This window comes from Mustela lutreola, chromosome 8, assembly GCF_030435805.1.
Source record: "Mustela lutreola isolate mMusLut2 chromosome 8, mMusLut2.pri, whole genome shotgun sequence".
Taxonomy (NCBI): Eukaryota; Metazoa; Chordata; class Mammalia; order Carnivora; family Mustelidae; genus Mustela; species Mustela lutreola.
Genome location: NC_081297.1, coordinates 48,226,700 through 48,244,581, shown reverse-complemented (window position 1 = coordinate 48,244,581; position 17,882 = coordinate 48,226,700). Strand labels below are relative to the sequence as shown.

The window sequence follows — 17,882 nt, the reverse complement described above, 5'->3', positions numbered from 1 at the left end:
TTTCTGCCCTTGTCTAGGGATGACCAGGCAGTCATTTTTATGCACGACTTTATGTGGGGCTCTGGTATGTCCACGGTACAAAAATGTACAGCACGTGATCCCAAAGCCCTCAGAGCAGGGAAGGCAGAGTGCCTGAGCCAGGCTTCTCAGTGGGAGGTGTGGTCCTTGAGGTAGAGTCCAGGGGTGGGGTGGTGACCAGCACTCTTGGGGAGAGATTTCCTCTGGGAGAAATGCCAAAAGTCCTGAGGGTTCCTCAGACCTCTCTGAAAAGAAAGGAGGTGGGAGTCGGGTCAAGTCGATGTGGCGGGTCAAGTCGATGTGGCGTGGAGAGAGAGGCTGAGTGCCCTTCCTTGCCATCGCCCCTGCTCCGGTATTGCCCTCCTCTACCGACTCCATCCCCACTGAGGTCCTATTCTGGCACTCCCTCCCACTCCATACCAGCCTTCCTTGCTCCCTCCCAGGACACATTCCCTTTGGCACTTACGACACGGACATGGGGGTGTCCAGCTGTACGATGCAGGATCCACGCATCCTCTGCAGTTGGCCCCGGGTCAGCTTCCGAGGCCTGCTGTTCCCAAGCTCGGGGATGCCCTCGATCCTTTGGCTGGCCAGGTCTTCCCGGATCTCTCTGAGCATATCTTCAGCCCGGAGGGCACGGGAGTGGGGGGTGCAGCCAGTTCCCAGGAAGAGGGACTCCTCTTCCTCATCCCCTGAGGACTCCCAGGGGCTTTCCCCAGCAGAGTCTGTGTGGGTCGGGGATGGGGGGAGCTTTCCCCGAAGTTGGGCCCGATGCAAGGTTTCCGCTACCACATTCCCTCCCACTGAGGTCCCGTCTTCTTCCTCCGACCAGGTTGGTGGATCGCCCCTGGGAAGGCTGCTTCCTCTTTGGATAACTTCCCTTGGCAGTTCAGGGGCACTTCGGCGTTGGGGAGCTTGGGGGTTTGGAGGCTGAGGGCGCAGAGGAACATCTCGGAGGTCCAGGGTGGAGAAAATGAGGCGAGGGTCACGCCGAAGGGCCTGTGGGCGTAGTCGGCTCAAATGGTAGGGCCCTTTGGGGGAGCCTGGGATCAGGGTGCCATAGCCAGAGTCTGAGGTATCATCTGGAACCAACGGAGAGTCTTCGTCTGTGTCTTCTGTCACTACCAGGTGGGGGATGATGGTGGAGAACTCAGGGGTCCTACAAGTAACCATAATAGTAAATGGTTAGAGTCCCATGCCGAGGGGTCAAGTTCAAGTCCAGGAAGTCTCATCCCATCCAGAAATGGCCCCTCCTCCAAACTTGCTTCGGTATCACCTCTAAACCGTAAGATTATGTTCTTATCTTGCTGGCTAGACTGTGAGCTCCCCTAAGGCATTTTAGCCACAGCACCTGGGTCAGGACCAAGCAGGTGCTCAGGTATTTGCCAAAGGCTGCCTGAGCTCCCCTGAGGTTATCCCCCAGTGATGGGTCTTTTTTTTCCTTAACCACGCTGCTGAACAGCTGTGTCACTGTGAATGGACCTCTCACTCTCTCTGGGGGTTTGGACTCACCAGATCCCTGCAGCAAATCCACACTGGCTTTCCCTCTCCATCCCGGGCCTGGGGAGCCTGCTCCTCTCAGGGAGCTCATGTTGCTCAGTGTCCGTTTCCTTTGCTGCCTCCTGCCCCGCCCCCAGGCAGCCAGAGACTGACTCATCCCCGAGGCTGTCCCATGTGGTCCTTAGCATGACTGATCCAAACTTGTTCTGCTCCAACCCATAGCCCAAGTTCCTCAATCTCTTCCCAGTGCTCCCGAAAGCTGTGTTGACATTTCTCTGCCTTGTGGGTTTCTCTTCTCTCCCTTCCTCCCCGCAGCCCCCACTTTGAGAGACCTGTGGTCCCTGTGGGTCTTACCTCCCCTCTGCGCTGCTCTGAGAGCCCTCCAGGGAAGGCGAGGAGGGCCTGGTGCCTGGGGACTCCTGGTCCCGGTCCCGGTAGAGAGCCAGGAGCTCCCTCTTCTGTTGGACATACTCCTCTGCCTTCAGCTTTTGCAGGGTGACCTGGGATAGCCATACTTTCATTGATGAAGACTTGCTGTATGCCAGACTGGTGCTAAGTGTGCTACAGACATTATTTCATTTAATCCTCACAGATTCTGAATATATTATGAAGCCTATGAGGCAGATACTCTTTATTCCTCCTAATTTATTACAGAAAAACAGAATAAGTAACTTTCAAGGTCACAAAGCAAAAGACAGTGGGATGGAGTTAGGATCTGATCTCCTGAGCTGGCCCTGGGTGGGGTGAACAGAAATCTCCATTTCCGGCTTGCACAGTTCTTCCTGCTTCTCATGTCCCCTTGCTAGCCCTCTATCCAGTCTGTGCCCTCCTTTAGGAAGCCCTCCCTGATAGACAGTGATGGCGATGTAAGTGTTCTGAATGGTGCTGGGCCTCGAGTTACTCCTGCCACCAGGGTGGACAGGGTCAGGCTCTCTCCTCCGCTCTCCTTCAGGGATGAAAGCAAGACCATTGCAAGAGGAATGGAGAGAGGATACACTAGGTTTTCTGTCTTCTTCCCCCAACATTTTCACATAGGTGCCCTCAGAATCAAGTAGTGACATCTGAGAAGTGGCTGACAGGGCCCCTCCACAGGCCTGCGGTAATCTGATACACACCATCACCCTTCGGGCTGGATAGCATGGATACCAGCCCATTTTACAGACAGGAAACAGGACCTAGAGAGGCAAAAGCTTTGCTCGAGGTCCCACGGGAAGAGAAGCAGAACTGGGACCGGGCCTCCTCTTTGAGTCCTGGTTTGGCAACTGCACTGAAGGGCAGCCTTAAAGGGTGGAAAGTTGCTAAAGGACAATGTTTGCTTGTGGAGGGGGAGGGAAGGCGGCAGAACCTGTAGAGAGGTTGAAGGCAGAGGCTGGGCAAAAAGGAGGTGCTGGTGGCAGCTGTGGGCAGCTCTGATATCAGTACTCTCTAGCATGGCCATATCATTGTTCAAATATTGGAGTACTTCCATAATTGCTCTCTCAGCCTCCTGTCTCCCTTCCCTAGGACTACCCCATCCCTCAAGATCCAGTGGCTAGAGCGATAACATGGCACAGTGGGGGGGTCTCTAGGGCACCCCCTCACCCCCAAGATGCCCCACTCTAATTCGATAATGACCATGCTATACTGATTGTTAAATATTTTGATTATCTCCCCAGCTTGAGGTATAGGAACTCGCAACTCCTGGACACTTGGGCCTTCTCAAAGCCTCTCCAGAAACACAGCGGGCATCTGGGTCAGGACAGAGACATGTTGGAAAAATGGATGAACAGGGATAGGAAACTGGCATCAGGTTTATATGGCAAGTTTCCTTTCTCTGGGTGTCCAGTCCCTCAGTCTCATGAGTGACAAAGCAGTGCAAAGATTCTTAGCAGTCTCAAAAGACTAGAGAGTTGGCCAGAGCGAGGGATGATGGTGCCCGGGGTAGGAAACCGGCATATCAGGGCCACGTTCTATGATCTCCCTCCTCTCCAGTGTGGGATGCAACAAGAAATAAGGACGGTGGGCGGAGTCGTTCTTGGGGCCAGGGTGGAGCTGGAGCAGCCTGCTGGTCCGCTGAAATGCCGTGCCCTTGGCCCCACACGACCCAAGTTCAATAGAGTGTTCGGGAAGTCCAGGACAGGGATGGTGTGGGGGAAGCAAAGAACTGGAAGGAAGGGGTGGGGTAATACAGGCATCTCCACTCAATGTGCCCCTGGCCCCACCACAGGAAAAAGCAGGGAGGGAGGCATCAGGAACGGGGCTGTCGGAGGTCCTCCCAGACATGCCAAGCCTCCCCGGCAACCCTGGGAGGATCTTCTCAGTTTGGGGAAGAGGACAGACAAGTTGGAAAGGGAAGAGGAAATTGGTTCCTGAGCCAAAATGCGACCCCTCCACAAAGCCAAGGAGAGGAAGGGAGGGCCCCCCCAGCAGGATTCTTCTTCCTTTGCTCTGGTAGAGAACACAGCCTGGACCGGAAACGCCTCTTCTTCCCACTGCTGCCTCTGGGGTGGCTCCTAGATTCATCTGCTCCTCCCAGAGCTGCCCAAGTGGACTAGCACGGATCTCTCAAGGTGCCCACGGACTCTGAACCGCTGTGAGGCCTTTCCCCAGTCAGCACACAGCCCTGCCCAGTCAGCACACCGCCACTGTCTTCTAGTGATGACAATAACAAACATTTATGGAGCTCCATTAAGTGCTGGGCCTTGTGCCAAGCGGCAATAATAACTGTCCCATCGCTCCTGCACGGAGGTGCCCACTATCACTGCAGTTCCCCAGATGGGGACCGGGGTTGGAGACGCGATGTAACTTCCGTGAGAGCAACAGTTAACAGGGGAGAGCTGGGCTCTAGCTAGTTCCTCAGCTGCCTGCTTTAGCCTCCCTCCCTGCTTTAGCCCTTTTTCGACCTCTGTCTCTTGACGGCTTTTTTTTGTTCCCACCACTGGTTCCTTTTTCCACTTCCCAGACCCTAAGCGTGGACCTTTCCCAGGGTTTAGTCTGTCTTCCTTGGAGAAGTTCATTTTTTCCTAAAACCTTAGGCTCTCCAGGCTAGACCTGTGGGAATAAATAATAAAGCTGCACCTACATTTCTGTGAGGGGAGAAAGCCGTAGTGCCATCCCTGGGCGGTTGCTCTATGGAGGAGCCCCACAGCCCTCATCAGTCTGACTGGTGGCAATAGAGAGCAGTTTTCTTTAAGAATTCGGTGTGAGACAACAGCAGGACACACTAATTTCAGTTTCTTTGTCCTTTGCTTTGCTAAACGAGGCCAGGAGCTTGTGCGCTGCCTGGTTATGTATCAGAAGTGACCTCCTTTCCCTGTTAACCAGGAGTGAGACTTCTGAAGGTGAATTGGTTGGAATAATATCCTAATAGTTTTAGGGGTCCCCTGGGGGTGGGGTGGGTATGTGTCATCTTGGGACTGGGAACCCAAGGAAGAAGAGAACGTTCTGACAGTGGGGTGGTGAAGGAAACGGGCTCCAGTAAGGGCCCCCCACCTGCTGCCTGGGGAGTTCTGTGGCTTGTTTAGGTATTCAAGGAAGCGGCAGTCCTGCAGGGCTGAAAGACACAAGATCTTGAAGCCCTGTCTTTCATTCTTCTTTCTTTCTTTTTTTAATGGCAAAATCCTCATATTTATTTTTTACGCTCCTAATTCATAGTTTTCAATATACTATTTAAACAGAGACTAAGCTCCAAATTTCCTTCTTTTAAAGAAGCTCTCCACATGATGGTACAGTATAATAGATAAGAGGGCAGGAAGGGTGCTTAAAATTGTTTAAAGAACAAAACTATTTTCACAGGTTCCAGAAGCCGTAATGACCTAATGTGCCAATGACAAATCATTATTATCTATTCATTAAAGCAAGCGCTATGAGAACCACTAATTTGATTTAAACTGTAAAAATAATGAAGTTGCATTCTTTAGAAATAGTCTTTCTTTGTTCAAAATGTCCCCTTTTTTGGTAACTGAGATATAATTGACATATCACATTATATTAGTTTTGGGTATACAGAATAATGATCCAGTATTTGTATATATTACAAAATAATCACCTCAGTAAGTCTCATTAATATCTGTCACTATACACTTCACACAAAAATTTTTTTTCTCTTGTGGTAAGAGATCTTAAGATCTATTCTCTTAGCAACTTTCATAGTTCATCCTTTGTCCCCACTTGAACCTCAGGGCTGTGTTTCTATCCTTTCCAAAGCCCCTAAGATATCTCCACTTGGCTACCCCCCACTACATCCTTTCCAAAGTGCTTCTGCTTAAAACTGGACAGTACCCTAGACTCACCCCTCCCAGGAAGCAACAACTAACCCAACAGGTATCTCTTTTTGTTAAGATTTCATTTCACTCTAGGGTTCCATTGCAATCTTTCCAAAGCAATCTTTCAAATGGGAACTTTGGGAAGGAAGTCATGCTTTGTCCTTTCTAACCTGTGACCTGCATAAGGAGCGTTTACCTAGGGCTGGGTAGTAGGCTGCCTGCTTAATCAGAATGACTTCTTTGACTCTTCCCCATGAGGCAAGGACTGTTATTATTTAAGTCCATTGCAGGTAAAGACATGGAAGCTTGTTGGGGGGGGTGGGCACATAATTCACCCAAGATCACCCAGCTAGGAAGAGGTAGTTCCTTTCTCTACTCCCATCCCCTACACATTTTTCATCCCTTTTTGCAACATGTTCCTAAGAACATGGCACTAAACCTCTGTATTTCACACCAAAACTAGTACAGTAAATCTCCTGCCACCAATCTCTTCCTCCTCCAGCCCACCTATCACCCTGCCAGCTGTCAATACAAGACGAACACAAGGGTTTCACCATGGCAATTTCTTGCTCAAGAATCTATGGTGGCTGTCTTGTCAACCCACTCGATTCAACCTTGTCCTGTCTACACTCTTCTGTAGCTCTTGGGAGTCCTGTAGAAACTGGCCTCTCCTCACTTGCTCACACAAATCCTTTGCTCCAGACTTAGACAGACAGAATGGAACTGTGGCTGAGAAGGGAGTCACTGTCCCCAAAATAATCCAACCCAACTGCTCCCTTGACGTTCTGCTCACGGTCTTCCCTAGACTTAAAAGGCCAATTTAAATCTTTACTCTCTGGCCATTCTGCTCCAGTGGTGGGTTGAATAGTGGCCCCAGAAAGATACGTCTAGGTCCTCACCCCTAGAACCTATTTGGAAGGTTCTACACTTATTTGCACATCTGCAAAGACCTTCAGTTAAGGATCTCTTGATGAGATCATCCTGGCTTTAGGGTAGACTGGTGTCTGTGTAAGAGACGGGAGTGGGAGATTTGGACACAGAGACATACAGAGAGGAAGTCCACAAGAAGACAGAGGCAGAGACTGGAGAGACAAGGACACAAGCTAAGGAACACTTGAAGCCACCAGAAGCTGGAGAGGCAAGGAAGGATTCTCCCCTAGCATCCTGAAGGGGAAACAAGTGGGCTTGCTGACACTTTGAGGTCTGAATTCTGGCTTCCACAACTATGAGAAAATAAGCTTCTGCTGCTTTAAGCCATTAAGTTTGTGGTAACTAGTACAGCTCCATTTGGATCTTTTGAATTCCTCTAGCTTTTATCACATGAATCTGCCCTGTTAAATACCTTCACTTGCTCCTTGTCATCTGTAGGACAAAGTTCAACTTCCTTAGCATAGCATCCAGTAGTAGGCACGATCTGGTAGTACCTACCTCCCAGCCTCTCTGCCACTACACCTGCCCTTGGACTTCATATCCTGGTAATATGAACTCCTAGGCCAGTGGTTCTCTCCACACACATGGTGTTTCATGTTTTCCACATCAGCACATTCTGCTTCTCCATTTGGAATACCCTTCTTTCCCATCCTTGTTCCCCTACACACTCCTAGATATCCCCACAAATGGTGATCAGACCATCACCCCTCTGTCAAGGTGTCACAGCATCTGACCTCTACGCTGTCCCTTTCCCAACCAACCCATCAGACAGAACAATTACTCCCTCCTCGGCCACAGTTCCATTCTGCATACATGTTTCCATTATTTGTATACTAATCTGTCTAGCTAGGCTGCCGGCCATGTTCCCTGAGGGGCGGGATGATGCTTTATTCTTTTCTGAGTCCCTAGCACCCAACCAGTGCCTGCACCTAGCAAGGGCTCCACTGGTGTCAAATGGAAGACAAAGTTCCAAACATCATGGTTTCGGGGTGTAAAGACCTTTAGGGGACGCTGTCTTGGGCTCTCCCAGTGACTGGTACAGTCGCTGGCCAAAGGCTTTCTTTCCTGCTCTTGTGGATGGTCAAGGCTATGTCTCCCTCCCGAGGGGCCGAACCGGACTGAACCCGCATCCATCCCAGCCTCTTTCTCTTCCTCCTTCCCTCTTGCATTCCCATCTCTGACCTCTGAGGACCCCTCCACCCCTCCCCACTTCTGGCTTTCACATACCTGGGCCTGTTGAGTCTTCTCTAGCCACTGGGCACGGTCTGTAGCACTGGGACACTGCACAATGAGGGCACTGGAGACACAGTCGAATTCAGTGAGATGGATCACCAGGAAGCTGTCTGGGCGGAGGAGAAGGTCTGCTCAAGGGCTAGACCTTATTTGATGCCCATCCTGACTGCTCCTTCCCCTTGCCAAGAGGAAAGGAGAAGGAAAAGGTCCCCAAAGAAGAGACATACTAGGGTCCCGTAGTGGTCGGCACACAAGCTTCTCCAGCATGAGTGGGGGGCGGATGACCTTGGCTTTGTTGAGCTTGCGCTGGGGCTTGGTCACTAGGAGCATGTCAGAGAAGAGGAAGAGGTACACGTCCAGCTGGGAAGCCATGCGTAGAAGAAAGAGACAGGGTCAGCTGGAGCAGGGGAAGAGAGTGGGACATGGATCAGGCCCCGTGTTGCGTGCATGCATGGGTGCACAGGTGCACAGGGGACAAGTGCACAACTGTGGAGTGCTAGAGCTGGAAGGGGTGTCACTTTGGTCCCGTTTCTCACTTTATAGGCCGGGAACGTGGCTGACTCAGGGGCATACAAACAACCAGAGCTTCACCATGCCATGTCCTCCTCCCAACACACACAGACATAGACACAGATACACGAACACATCTCTTTGCCCATTTCCAGCTTTCCTGACTCTTATTCAGTCTCCCGGCATCCCTCCCTTCTCTGCCATCTCTGTTCCTCCTTCTCTGAGCTTCCCCATAGCCCCTCACCTTCCCTTCTCGGCCCTCCTTCACTCGCACGGGTCCCTCCAGCAGCAGCTGCCTGATGTACTCAGAAGCAACCCCCAGCATGGGGGACGTCAGGTCCAGGGTGCAGAACGGACGCAGGTTCTGAGGGACATGGGGTGGGGAGGATCGTGGGGCTGGGCAGGGCTGCCTCCCCCTCCCAGCCACGGTGGTTCTTTGTTCTGTCACTGGCACCTTCCCTTCTCATCCTTGCCCTCTTGGAGGGAGAAGAAGCATTGAGTACTTCCTTCTCACTCTCTGGAACTCCTCATGTGGGAGGAGTGATGCGCACAGCCCCTCTGTGGCCCCTCCGCCCCTTCTCCGCCAGGCCTCTGCTTCTTCTGTTTCCCTGGGGACCTTGCTTGTTCTGCGCCTCCTTGCCTCTGCCCTGCCTCACCTTCTGCACTTCCTCGCTGGATGGCTCCAGCACATCGTAGGGCCCGATGCGTCGGGCTGCAGCCACCAGGCTCTCCTGCTCTTCGCTCCGGTGGACGAGTTGGTTGATGTGTCGCAGGAATGACTCCACAGCGGCAATCTACGTGATGAGTGGGGTGTGGAAGGAGGAAGAGCTCAGCCCCTTCCCCTGTACGTCTCCCCCGGTCAGTGACAGCACGGGCGACCAGTCAGTGCCACGCGGCCACATGCATATGAAGAAAGAGACCCCTGAGAGTTCCTGGAAATCAGTTCCCACATGCCAGTTCCCAGCTCCCGAGGGCATGGCACTGCCAGGCCACCTACCATGGCGCTCAGTGCTTCCTGGACGTGTGCCTCAGGACTCCTCTTAAGCACAGCCTGGAGCAGCAGTGGGTACTTGGTGACCCGCTGGTGGGGCTTGATGAGCAGGTCCCCCAGCATCTGTCTCCCCGCGAGCTTGTGCTTCTCACACCACTGCCAGCAGAGGAGGGCAGGGGACGGTCAGGAGCCTGCAAGCCTCCTGCTGCCCCATTCCAGTAATAGCCTCGGCCTCAGACCCAGCTGGAGATCAGGGATGACCTGGAGGTCTAGGGTCCGCCCCAGCCCCCTTCCCAGCACCCCCTCTCCCACCTGCACAAAGGCATGGAAGAGAGGATTATTGTCTTGCTGCTCCCGGGCGTAAGCCATGGTCCGCTTCACTTGTAGGCAGTATTGGACATAGGGCTGGAACCTCTGGCTGAACTAAGGGAGAGATATGGGCAGGCAGGGGGAAGAAGGTCATGAAATCTGGCCTCCAGCTGCAGAGCACGGGGAGCAGGAGGGAGAACCTCTCATTGACCCTTAGTCTAGCTCTCGCAATCCCTAACCCCCATGATGCTTTCCCCTACCTGTGACTGCCAGTCCCTTTCTCTGGAGTCCAGCGAGAAGATGAGGTCCCCAGAGGCAGACCCACTGCTACTCTTTCAGGCCCCGTGCACAGCCCCTGACCTACCCTGCCGCTCTGGACGTACTCTCCCACCATCAATAATTCAGCTGGAATGTTTGCAGGACTCTGCAGGTCCTGTTTCACACGGGTGGTGGCTAGTGACCTGAGTCTTGCCCAGAAGACCTGTTCCTGGGCTTGTTCCCAGGAGATGAGTGCTCCCCCCAACCTCTGTACCCCATTCTGGCTCTGCAAGGCCCAGACCTCTTCCTGGTCAGGTAAGATTGTGGAAGAAAGTCTGACCCTAGGCCTCTTGATTTCTCTTGTTCCATTTCTCCATGCTCTGGGTGATCTGGGGCCTTTTACGGCCCCTTCCTCATTTACCCAGAAGATGCCTTGCTTAGACCCCATTCTTCTCCCAGCTGTTTGGCAATGCATCTCTGGCCAAGAAGTAAGATTCTGTAGTTAAGAGATCAAGTATAACCCTTCCCTGAGATAGCTGCATTTCATTTCAAAAGAGTCACCCAAAGACCAAAGAACTTTTGGGACAGAGGTCATACCTGTGGAATGAAGGGCAGGAGGCGAGGAGATATTCTGGGGTGGGGGCTGTGCTCTCAGACCCCCTTCAAGCCACAGAAGAATGCAAGTGACAGAGGCATACCCTGCAGGCAGGACCTCTCTGGGCCCTCCCAGGCCTGCCCCAGCCAGATGTAGCCCTTTGCCATGTCTCACCGTCAAGAAGCCATTTTGCAGGCTGACAGGGTCCAGAGGCTGGCCTGAGGCTCGAGTCTCCCTCAGGGTGGGCCCCAGCACCTCCTCCCAAAAGCTCTTGTGAGCTCGAATCAGGCTGGGGACATTTCCAAAGAGGATCTCAGCTGATACCTGGAGGAGGGAGCAGAACTCAGCCACAAGCCTTGGCAGGTCACTGTCACACAGCTCTGGCCACCGACAGGCAAGGACCCGTAAGCTTGGCTGGTGGAGGGTGGGCTCAGGATGAAACCTGCAGGGGAGCTGAGAGATCTAAGGGGCTAGGGTTTTCCCTTCTACTCCTCTGGCACTTGGGCTGAGCTCTGCTGAGTCCTGGAAAAGAGCAGAGGCCAGGCTGCTTGGGGTCTAGAGCAGGAAGGGGAGTAGGAGGGCAGGGGGTGTCCTGAAAAATAAGGCCATGGGAATCCAGACAGAGCAGCCTGGGGGGCTCTCTGGGAGCCCACCCCCATTCTGTGGCCTCAGAGCTTGGGATGTGGCCAGGTCCTCCCGAGTGCCCACTCACCTCGGTCAGTAGTCCCACTCGCTGCAGATTCAGCAGGCCGGCGGTCAGGAGCTGGAGGCAGGGAAAGCCAAGGGTGTAGGCACCTGACTCCTCCTCTGGGGACCCCAACCTAGCCCTTCAATGTAGCCCCCCGCCTTCCCTCCGCCCCTCTCCATGGCCCTCCCTTCCTGGCCTGGGAGAGTGGGGGCCATGTAAGGGAGACGGGTGGATGGCTGAGGTGTTGCCTGGGCCAGGGACTGGAGCAACTCACATTGGTCATGATCTTGAGCTTCCGCACATAGATCAGCTCGGTGGTCAGCAGCTCCCAAAGCGCTTCCTGTTGGTGGCAAAGCTCTCGGCTCATCTCCTGGGGTGGGGACAGCACTGGTTCAGTTAGGGAACGATAACAAGAACAGCAGCTGGCACCTGTTTAAATGCTACTAGATCTACCTCACAGATGATGACCTTTTAATCCTCAAGTGTGTACGTGGTTTTATCCCCATTTTACAGATGAAGCCACTGAGGCCCAGAGAGGCTTCCTTTCTCCATCAAGGTGTCACCAGTAAGTGGCAGACCCAGGAGTAGAACCTACAACAAGATGTCTCCAAATGCTTTCCCCACGTGACCCTACTTCCCAAGGCCTTTTTCCCCCCTTCCAGGGCGGATGTGAGTTGTCTGTGGGCATCTATGATACTGGAGGGACAGACTCTGTGTTCCAGGCCCACCTTATGCCCAGGCACCAGCTCCTTCCAGGACTTCTCAGTGACCAGGCTGCTGTCGCTGCCCTCTCCAATCTCCCAGTGCCGCCGCTCCTCAGGGGGCAGGCGGGGCATCCCAAACATGCTGAACGTATGCAGCCTCATCTCCAGCTGGCGGGCCTTGCTGACTTCCTGGGGGAGCCAAAAAGGGGATTAACCCTGGCCATATCCTGGGCACGCAGATCCCCGGCCTGGGGATGGCTGCGAGTGCTGGTACGTGCGTGTGCGTGTGTGCATGTGTGTGTGCGTGTGTGTGTCTGGGAATGGGAGGTAGAACTGTCCCTGAGTGGGGACACAGAAGCCTGGGGGCAGAAGAAATGGCGTTGCTGGAACACGGACAGAGAGGCAACTTGGCCTGCAAAAAACGTGCCAGTCAGAGGAGTCTGACTGAGGCTCCCTGACCGGAAAGATACTTTCTAGGCTCTTCTGAGTCAGAACCTCTCATAGGGACCTCCAGGTGGAGACCAAGGGACCTGCGGTCTCAGGCAACATTCTGACACTTGCCTACAAAACGGACATTTTTATGAGGCAGCATGGCTTGCAGATGTGTCCCTGAGAGGGTCTCTCCACAGAACTGAATCCGGCGTGGTACGGGGGCCGGCCACTCTCTCTGCTCTGATCATCTGCGGACCATAAAGCTCAGGCTGTGAGCCTGGGGACAGGAGGAGAGGGACCTCTTACCTTGAATTTAGGGGAGTGTGGTGGGCCAGACCCAAAAGGGCCTCCATACTTCTTCTCGGGCTCTAGTTCTTGCATCTTCAGAGGAGACACACCTCGGACCTGGCCAGAGCCCTTGGCAAAGGGGACATAGCCATGGAGGCGTCGGCGACTGGGATCCTGGAGGAGGAGGAAGAGCAGGGTAAGTTCTTAGGGGGCCTCCCTTCTCCCCGAAGTCCCAGAGAGGTAGCGGGGCCAGACTTGACTGCAGGTGGTGTCCCCTACCTCTGCAAGTGGGGCTGGCTCACCTCAAACCAGTCTGGGGTGAGTCACTCCTGCTCTGAGCCACAGCAGCTGCTGCCAGGGAGGCCAAGCTGAGCAGGGCAGGGGCCTGCCAACTTGGCTCCCCTAGAGGGCCTAGGGGCAAAAGTGGGGGCCTCTAGAGCAGGAGCACAGGCACCTACAAGCCTGGGCTCCAGTGTGCATACTCCTCCAGGGCCCGCCCGCTCACATGTGTGCTCCCTGTCCTGTGGGCGTGCGTGCACAAGGCACAGTGCAGACAGTATTCTGGCTCCCTCCAGCTCCCCCTGCGTGGGAACGACTTCCCTCGCATGTGGGGATGAGGGCACACACATGTGTGGCCTCCTCCCCAGGGGCGTGCGGCCCGTGTCCTTTCCAGCTGGGAGTGGCTGTGCTTCCTTATGAGAGATTGAGACCATGGCCACAAGTCTCCTCCTGGGCAGGCCTGGTCACATTCCTTGATCTGCCTGTGGCCTAACAGCACATACTTCCTAGTCTCCCTTCCGGCCCTCAGCCCGGGAGAGTCCCCAGCTGTCCTCCCTCTCTCCCAGGGCCAAATCCTATTCCAGGAAGGCAGGGAATACCCCCAGTGGGAAACAGAACTGTCCTCAGGGTGCAGGGGCAGCTTGGAAGCTAAAGGAAAGGCATTTCAGGCAGGCCAGGTGGGTGGAGCTGTGGGGAAGCCAAGGTAGGCCCCCACAGCCCTCCCTACTTGCAGAGTAGGGACACCCTGAACCTTTGCTCTTCCTTCAGTGCTGACTCAGATAGAGTGGGCCTCAGGGAACCCACAGGCTCCTCCCAAGTAGAGGCGGGAGTCTGGGAAGTGCCAGGCTCCCTGCTCCCCGTGACCCCCCCAACCAACTCCAGGCCTCAGACCTGTCTAACAGCACCTCCTCCAAGGGCCTGGCTTCACCCATCTGCCTGGGATGGGTGTGGAGTCCTGAGAGCCTGGATCAACACTAACCTGCTCTCCCTCGAAACCCAGGAAAGAAGGCAGGGGTGAGGGACAGGAATAGACCACCTCATAAAGCTGCAAGAGAGATGTGAAAGCCTCACTATTCTCCCTCCTGCCCCTCCCAGGTCACTTTTGGGGCAGCCTGGACTCACCAGTCCAGGGGCAACTTGGGAATGGAGACGGTCAGCAGAACCCTGCTTGGAGGCCTGATAACGGCCCCCGTAAGTCTCAATGTGGGATGCCACAAGTCCTTGGAAGGGACACTCATCTGGAGGAACAAAGGTCTGCATCTCTTCTTTCCTGGGTCACCTCTGAAGGATCATAGCTTCAATGTCAAGGAGAAAAGGTTCCCTGAGGCTGCAAAGATTAAAAAAAAAAAAAAGAAAAAAAAAAGGAATGGAAGGGCCAGCCTTGATCAGTGGGTGGCACCAGGCGGGGGACCAATAGAGGGAGGGGGATGGGAAAGATGATGGAGTGGGGGAGGAAGAGTCAAGGGCTTGTCACTAACTGCAGGAGTATAGCTGCCTATCTGTGACTTCGTGGGGGTAGGGTATGGCCACGCATGCTGGGGAGGGAGCCCCATGGAGCTATGCTTCCTCCTTTACATGTAAGCATATCAGGCATGTGCTCCCTCACTGGCCTCAAAGGATGCTGTAGTCCTCAGAGCAGCTGGGAGCAAGGGTCACAGGCAGGTCCCCAGGCTTCCTGGATGTCCCTCCTTTCCAGGCACGGAGCCATAGCCTCCCTGTGGCCTAGGCAAGAGGTGCTGGGAATTCCTCGGGTGGGGGCACCCTGGAGACTGTACCACCTACCCACTATTTCTGTATAGCCCTAAACTAAGAATGCTTTTGACATGAGGAAATAATTGGGAAAAAAAAATTAAAAGGATAATATTCCCTAACACATGGAAAGTATATAAAAATCAAATCTCATGATCCCTAAATCAAGTTTTCTTTCTTTCTTTCTTTCTTTTTTTAAAGATTTTATTTATTTATTTGACAGAGATCACAAGTAGGCAGAGAGGCAGGTAGAGAGAGAGGGGGGGAAGCAGGCTCCCTGCAGAGCAGAGAGCCAGATGTGGGGCTCCATCCCAGGACCCTGGGATCATGACCTGAGCCGAAGGCAGAGGCTTTAACCCACTGAGCCACCCAGGTGCCCCCCTAAATCAAGTGTTCTTGGAACACAGCCACATTTACACATCTCGAGTTGTCTACCACTGTTTTCTTGCTAGTTGAGACAGAGACTGTCCCTATAGACTTAAAGTCTGAAATATTTACTGTCTGGCTCTTTACTGACAGTTTGCTCGCCCCTTACCTGGACCCTCCTGCCCACAGACAGGGAGGGGAGGGAGGACAGCTATCAGGTGGCTGGGCTTAGAGACAGCAGGCTATGTTTGGTCTTCCCCGGCCTCTGGGAAACCTCCATGGAGCTGGGAGCCAGCCGGGGGCTCCATCCCTTCCCCTTAAACCTGGATAGAGGACCCACCCTTTGAGTGGGCAGGACCTGGAGAGCAGAGGCCTAAGCATGTGCTTGTTCCCCTTCAAATGGGCTTGAGGCCCCTGCTCAGCCCTCCCCTTCCTTTTCTCTGATTTATGAGCGCAAGAGGAAAAAGTTCATTGTCTCCCCGGCCTCTTCCCAATAATCCTCCCTGCGAGGGTTGCCTCCGTCTCCTTTGCCCTCTCCCTTCCCCTGGTCCTTTTCGAGCTGGGACGCCGGCTGGCCTCCGCCTCTCGCCCCCGCGCCGCCCGAGCAGCCCGCACCGGCTCCAGCCCCTATCCCGCCCCGCCCCCGTCCTCCCGGCCCCGCAGCCGCTCACCTGTGTCCGCAATTGTCCCAGTGCCCGCCGCCCGCGCTGCCGCCCGCCGGGCTCCCGGTTCCCGACGGCTCCCGCGGCAATGCCAGCCCCGCTGCCCGGCCTGGGTCTGGGACCGAGCGGCCCGTGGGACCGGGGCAGCGCAAGGCCGGGCCGGGAGGGAAGGTGGCGGGACAGGGGCGGGGACGCGGGCTGGCGCCGCCCTCTCACCACGGGCCCGGGACCCGGCTGTGCCGTGTGGGCGCCCGTGTGGCCCTGGGGACGGAGGGTCCGGTGCCCGTGACGCAACCTCCACGCTCCCCGGGCAAGAAGAGCTCACTGCGCAGGGCTCCTCTTCCCCTCCCTCCTTCGCACCTGAACTCTCCAGCCACCCGGCCCGGGAACCGCGCGCCACGCTGGCGCTCTCTCCTCGCTGCCAGACCCCTTCCGGGCACCAGAGTAATGAGGCACACAGGCGAGGCTGGGCGTCGCAGGCGGCGGCGAGAGTAATGACCCGGTGTCCTCTGGTGCCCACCTTGCTTTCAGGTGCAGCGAGTGGCCGGCTCTAGGGGAGTGGGACTGCCAGTGAGTGCGGCTCCTGTGACCCCTCGTGCCCATTCTGGGCTGAGTCCAAAGTGTGACCCGTATCTCTCACATGCCTGCCCTGGCCACGGGTGGAAGGCTATGTCTGGACTTTGCCTTTGCTCCAGAGATGGTACCAGGCAAAGACCTGACCCAATGCTTCTCCCACTACCTGAGTCCTGCGGTGGGAGGACCCTTCACTGGCCAACAGGCATGTCTCAGGCTCCACCCCAGTGAGGGTGTCATCCCAGTCCCCCTCTGGGGCTGCTGACATAGAGGCCTTCCAGGAAGGACACTGGCAGTGCGCTGTAGGCTGTGCGCTGTAGGAAAGGACCACATTCTCACATTCCCACCTCACGGCACACACCGCCTGACAGGAGGGCTGGGTATTGGTGATCAGAAGTGTCCACAGTGCAGGGTCATTGTGATCTTACAATCAAGAAACCAAAGAGTCGGGGCGCCTGGGTGGCTCAGTGGATTAAGCCGCTGCCTTCGGCTCAGGTCATGATCTCAGTGTCCTGGGATCGAGCCCCGCATCGGGCTCTTTGCTCAGCGGGAGCCTGCTTCCTCCTCTCTCTCTGCCTGACTCTCCGCCCACTTGTGATCTTTCTCTCTGTCAAATAAATTAATAAAATCTTTAAAAAAAAAAAAAAAAAAAAAAAAAAAGAAACCAAAGAGTCTGTGGTGGGGGGGGGGAGGGGGCCGGGGGGGGGGGCAGGCCCCAGCACCTCCACCCTGCCCTGTGGTCTTCCTGCCCCAGCCAGCCATGCAGTGACCCATAGGCCTCCTTCCATTTGTAGAGCATTCGGGAATTTATGAAGCACTTTCAAAAGCATAATCTCATTGTAGCACTAGGGAAAGGGTCCTCCATGCTCCTCTCCTGTCTGCCAGCTTAAATCCATAAGCGATTGGAAGTATTCTAGTCCTCATGTGGACTCTGATGACTCCGTTTTGCTCGGGAGAGGAATGTTTATGGGATGATTTCTAACTTCCTCCACCTAACTCTCCTCCTAAAACCACGGGATGGTTTCTGATTTCCTCCGCCCTCCTCCTTATTTGCCGTCCCAAATCCTCTTTTTTCTGAGCTTGCTGTTCTGTGATTGCTCCATTGTTTCAGAAGAGTTCCTCCAGCTTCCCGTATCCTATCTCTTGCTTCCCGCCTCTGGGTTGACCAGCATTGGTTTCCCAGAGAGGAGTCCAGTAAGGCAGAACTGTACCGAAGAGAAGCCCTTTTCTCTTCCATTCACAGCTCTTGTGTGTCTATGTGTGTGTGAGAGAGAGAGATAGATTTAGGGGTGACAAGAGTAGCCATGAGGGAGAGAGAGGTAATAAACCAGGAGATGGTGATTACAGGCAGTATTAAATGACACCCCAGAGAGAGCTGATGCCAAGGGGCCTCTAGCTTCTGTTCCCAAAGTCAGAAGAAGGGGGAAGGAGGAGTAAGCGGGAAAGGGAGATTGAGAGAACACCAGAGACAGGCCTGGACTTATAGTGCTCTGGGGGAGCTGGCTGGACTGGCCCAGTGGACACACAGAGAGTTAACCCTTTCACTTCCCTCA

At 54.6% G+C, this 17,882-nt stretch overlaps 1 protein-coding gene across 7 annotated transcripts; it reads right to left on the bottom strand.

Annotated features, from left to right (window-relative positions):
• Positions 1–31: 31 nt before the first annotated feature.
• PLEKHG6 (pleckstrin homology and RhoGEF domain containing G6) lies at positions 32–16,377 on the bottom strand. Of its 7 annotated transcripts, XM_059184576.1 has the most exons (17): positions 15,766–16,088; positions 15,264–15,417; positions 14,102–14,306; positions 12,719–12,874; positions 12,005–12,169; positions 11,551–11,646; positions 11,301–11,351; positions 10,763–10,912; positions 9,739–9,849; positions 9,433–9,582; positions 9,092–9,229; positions 8,680–8,799; positions 8,153–8,285; positions 7,920–8,035; positions 1,873–2,018; positions 485–1,177; positions 32–263 (listed from the first exon to the last, which is right to left on the bottom strand). In XM_059184576.1, exons 3-17 carry the CDS (start codon positions 14,237–14,239, stop codon positions 254–256), a joined length of 2,373 nt encoding a protein of 790 aa, XP_059040559.1. In that variant the 5' UTR covers positions 14,240–14,306; positions 15,264–15,417; positions 15,766–16,088; the 3' UTR covers positions 32–253. The 7 variants fall into 7 exon arrangements, with proteins under 7 accessions (XP_059040559.1, XP_059040560.1, XP_059040558.1 ...); XM_059184577.1 differs by lacking the exons at positions 15,264–15,417; positions 15,766–16,088 and adding an exon at positions 16,117–16,377; XM_059184575.1 differs by lacking the exon at positions 15,264–15,417.
• Positions 16,378–17,882: the final 1,505 nt, after the last annotated feature.

Coding starts and splice junctions, on each gene's coding strand:
- PLEKHG6 (XM_059184577.1), bottom strand. CDS start 14,239: ATGCAGACCTTTGTTCCTCCAGATGAGTGTCCCTTCCAAGGACTTGTG. Junction 12,875..14,101: donor CCCAAGTTGCCCCTGGACTG/GTGAGTCCAGGC, acceptor CTCCTCCTCCAG/GATCCCAGTCGCCGACGCCT. Junction 1,178..1,872: donor CAGAGCAGCGCAGAGGGGAG/GTAAGACCCACA, acceptor GGTTACTTGTAG/GACCCCTGAGTTCTCCACCA.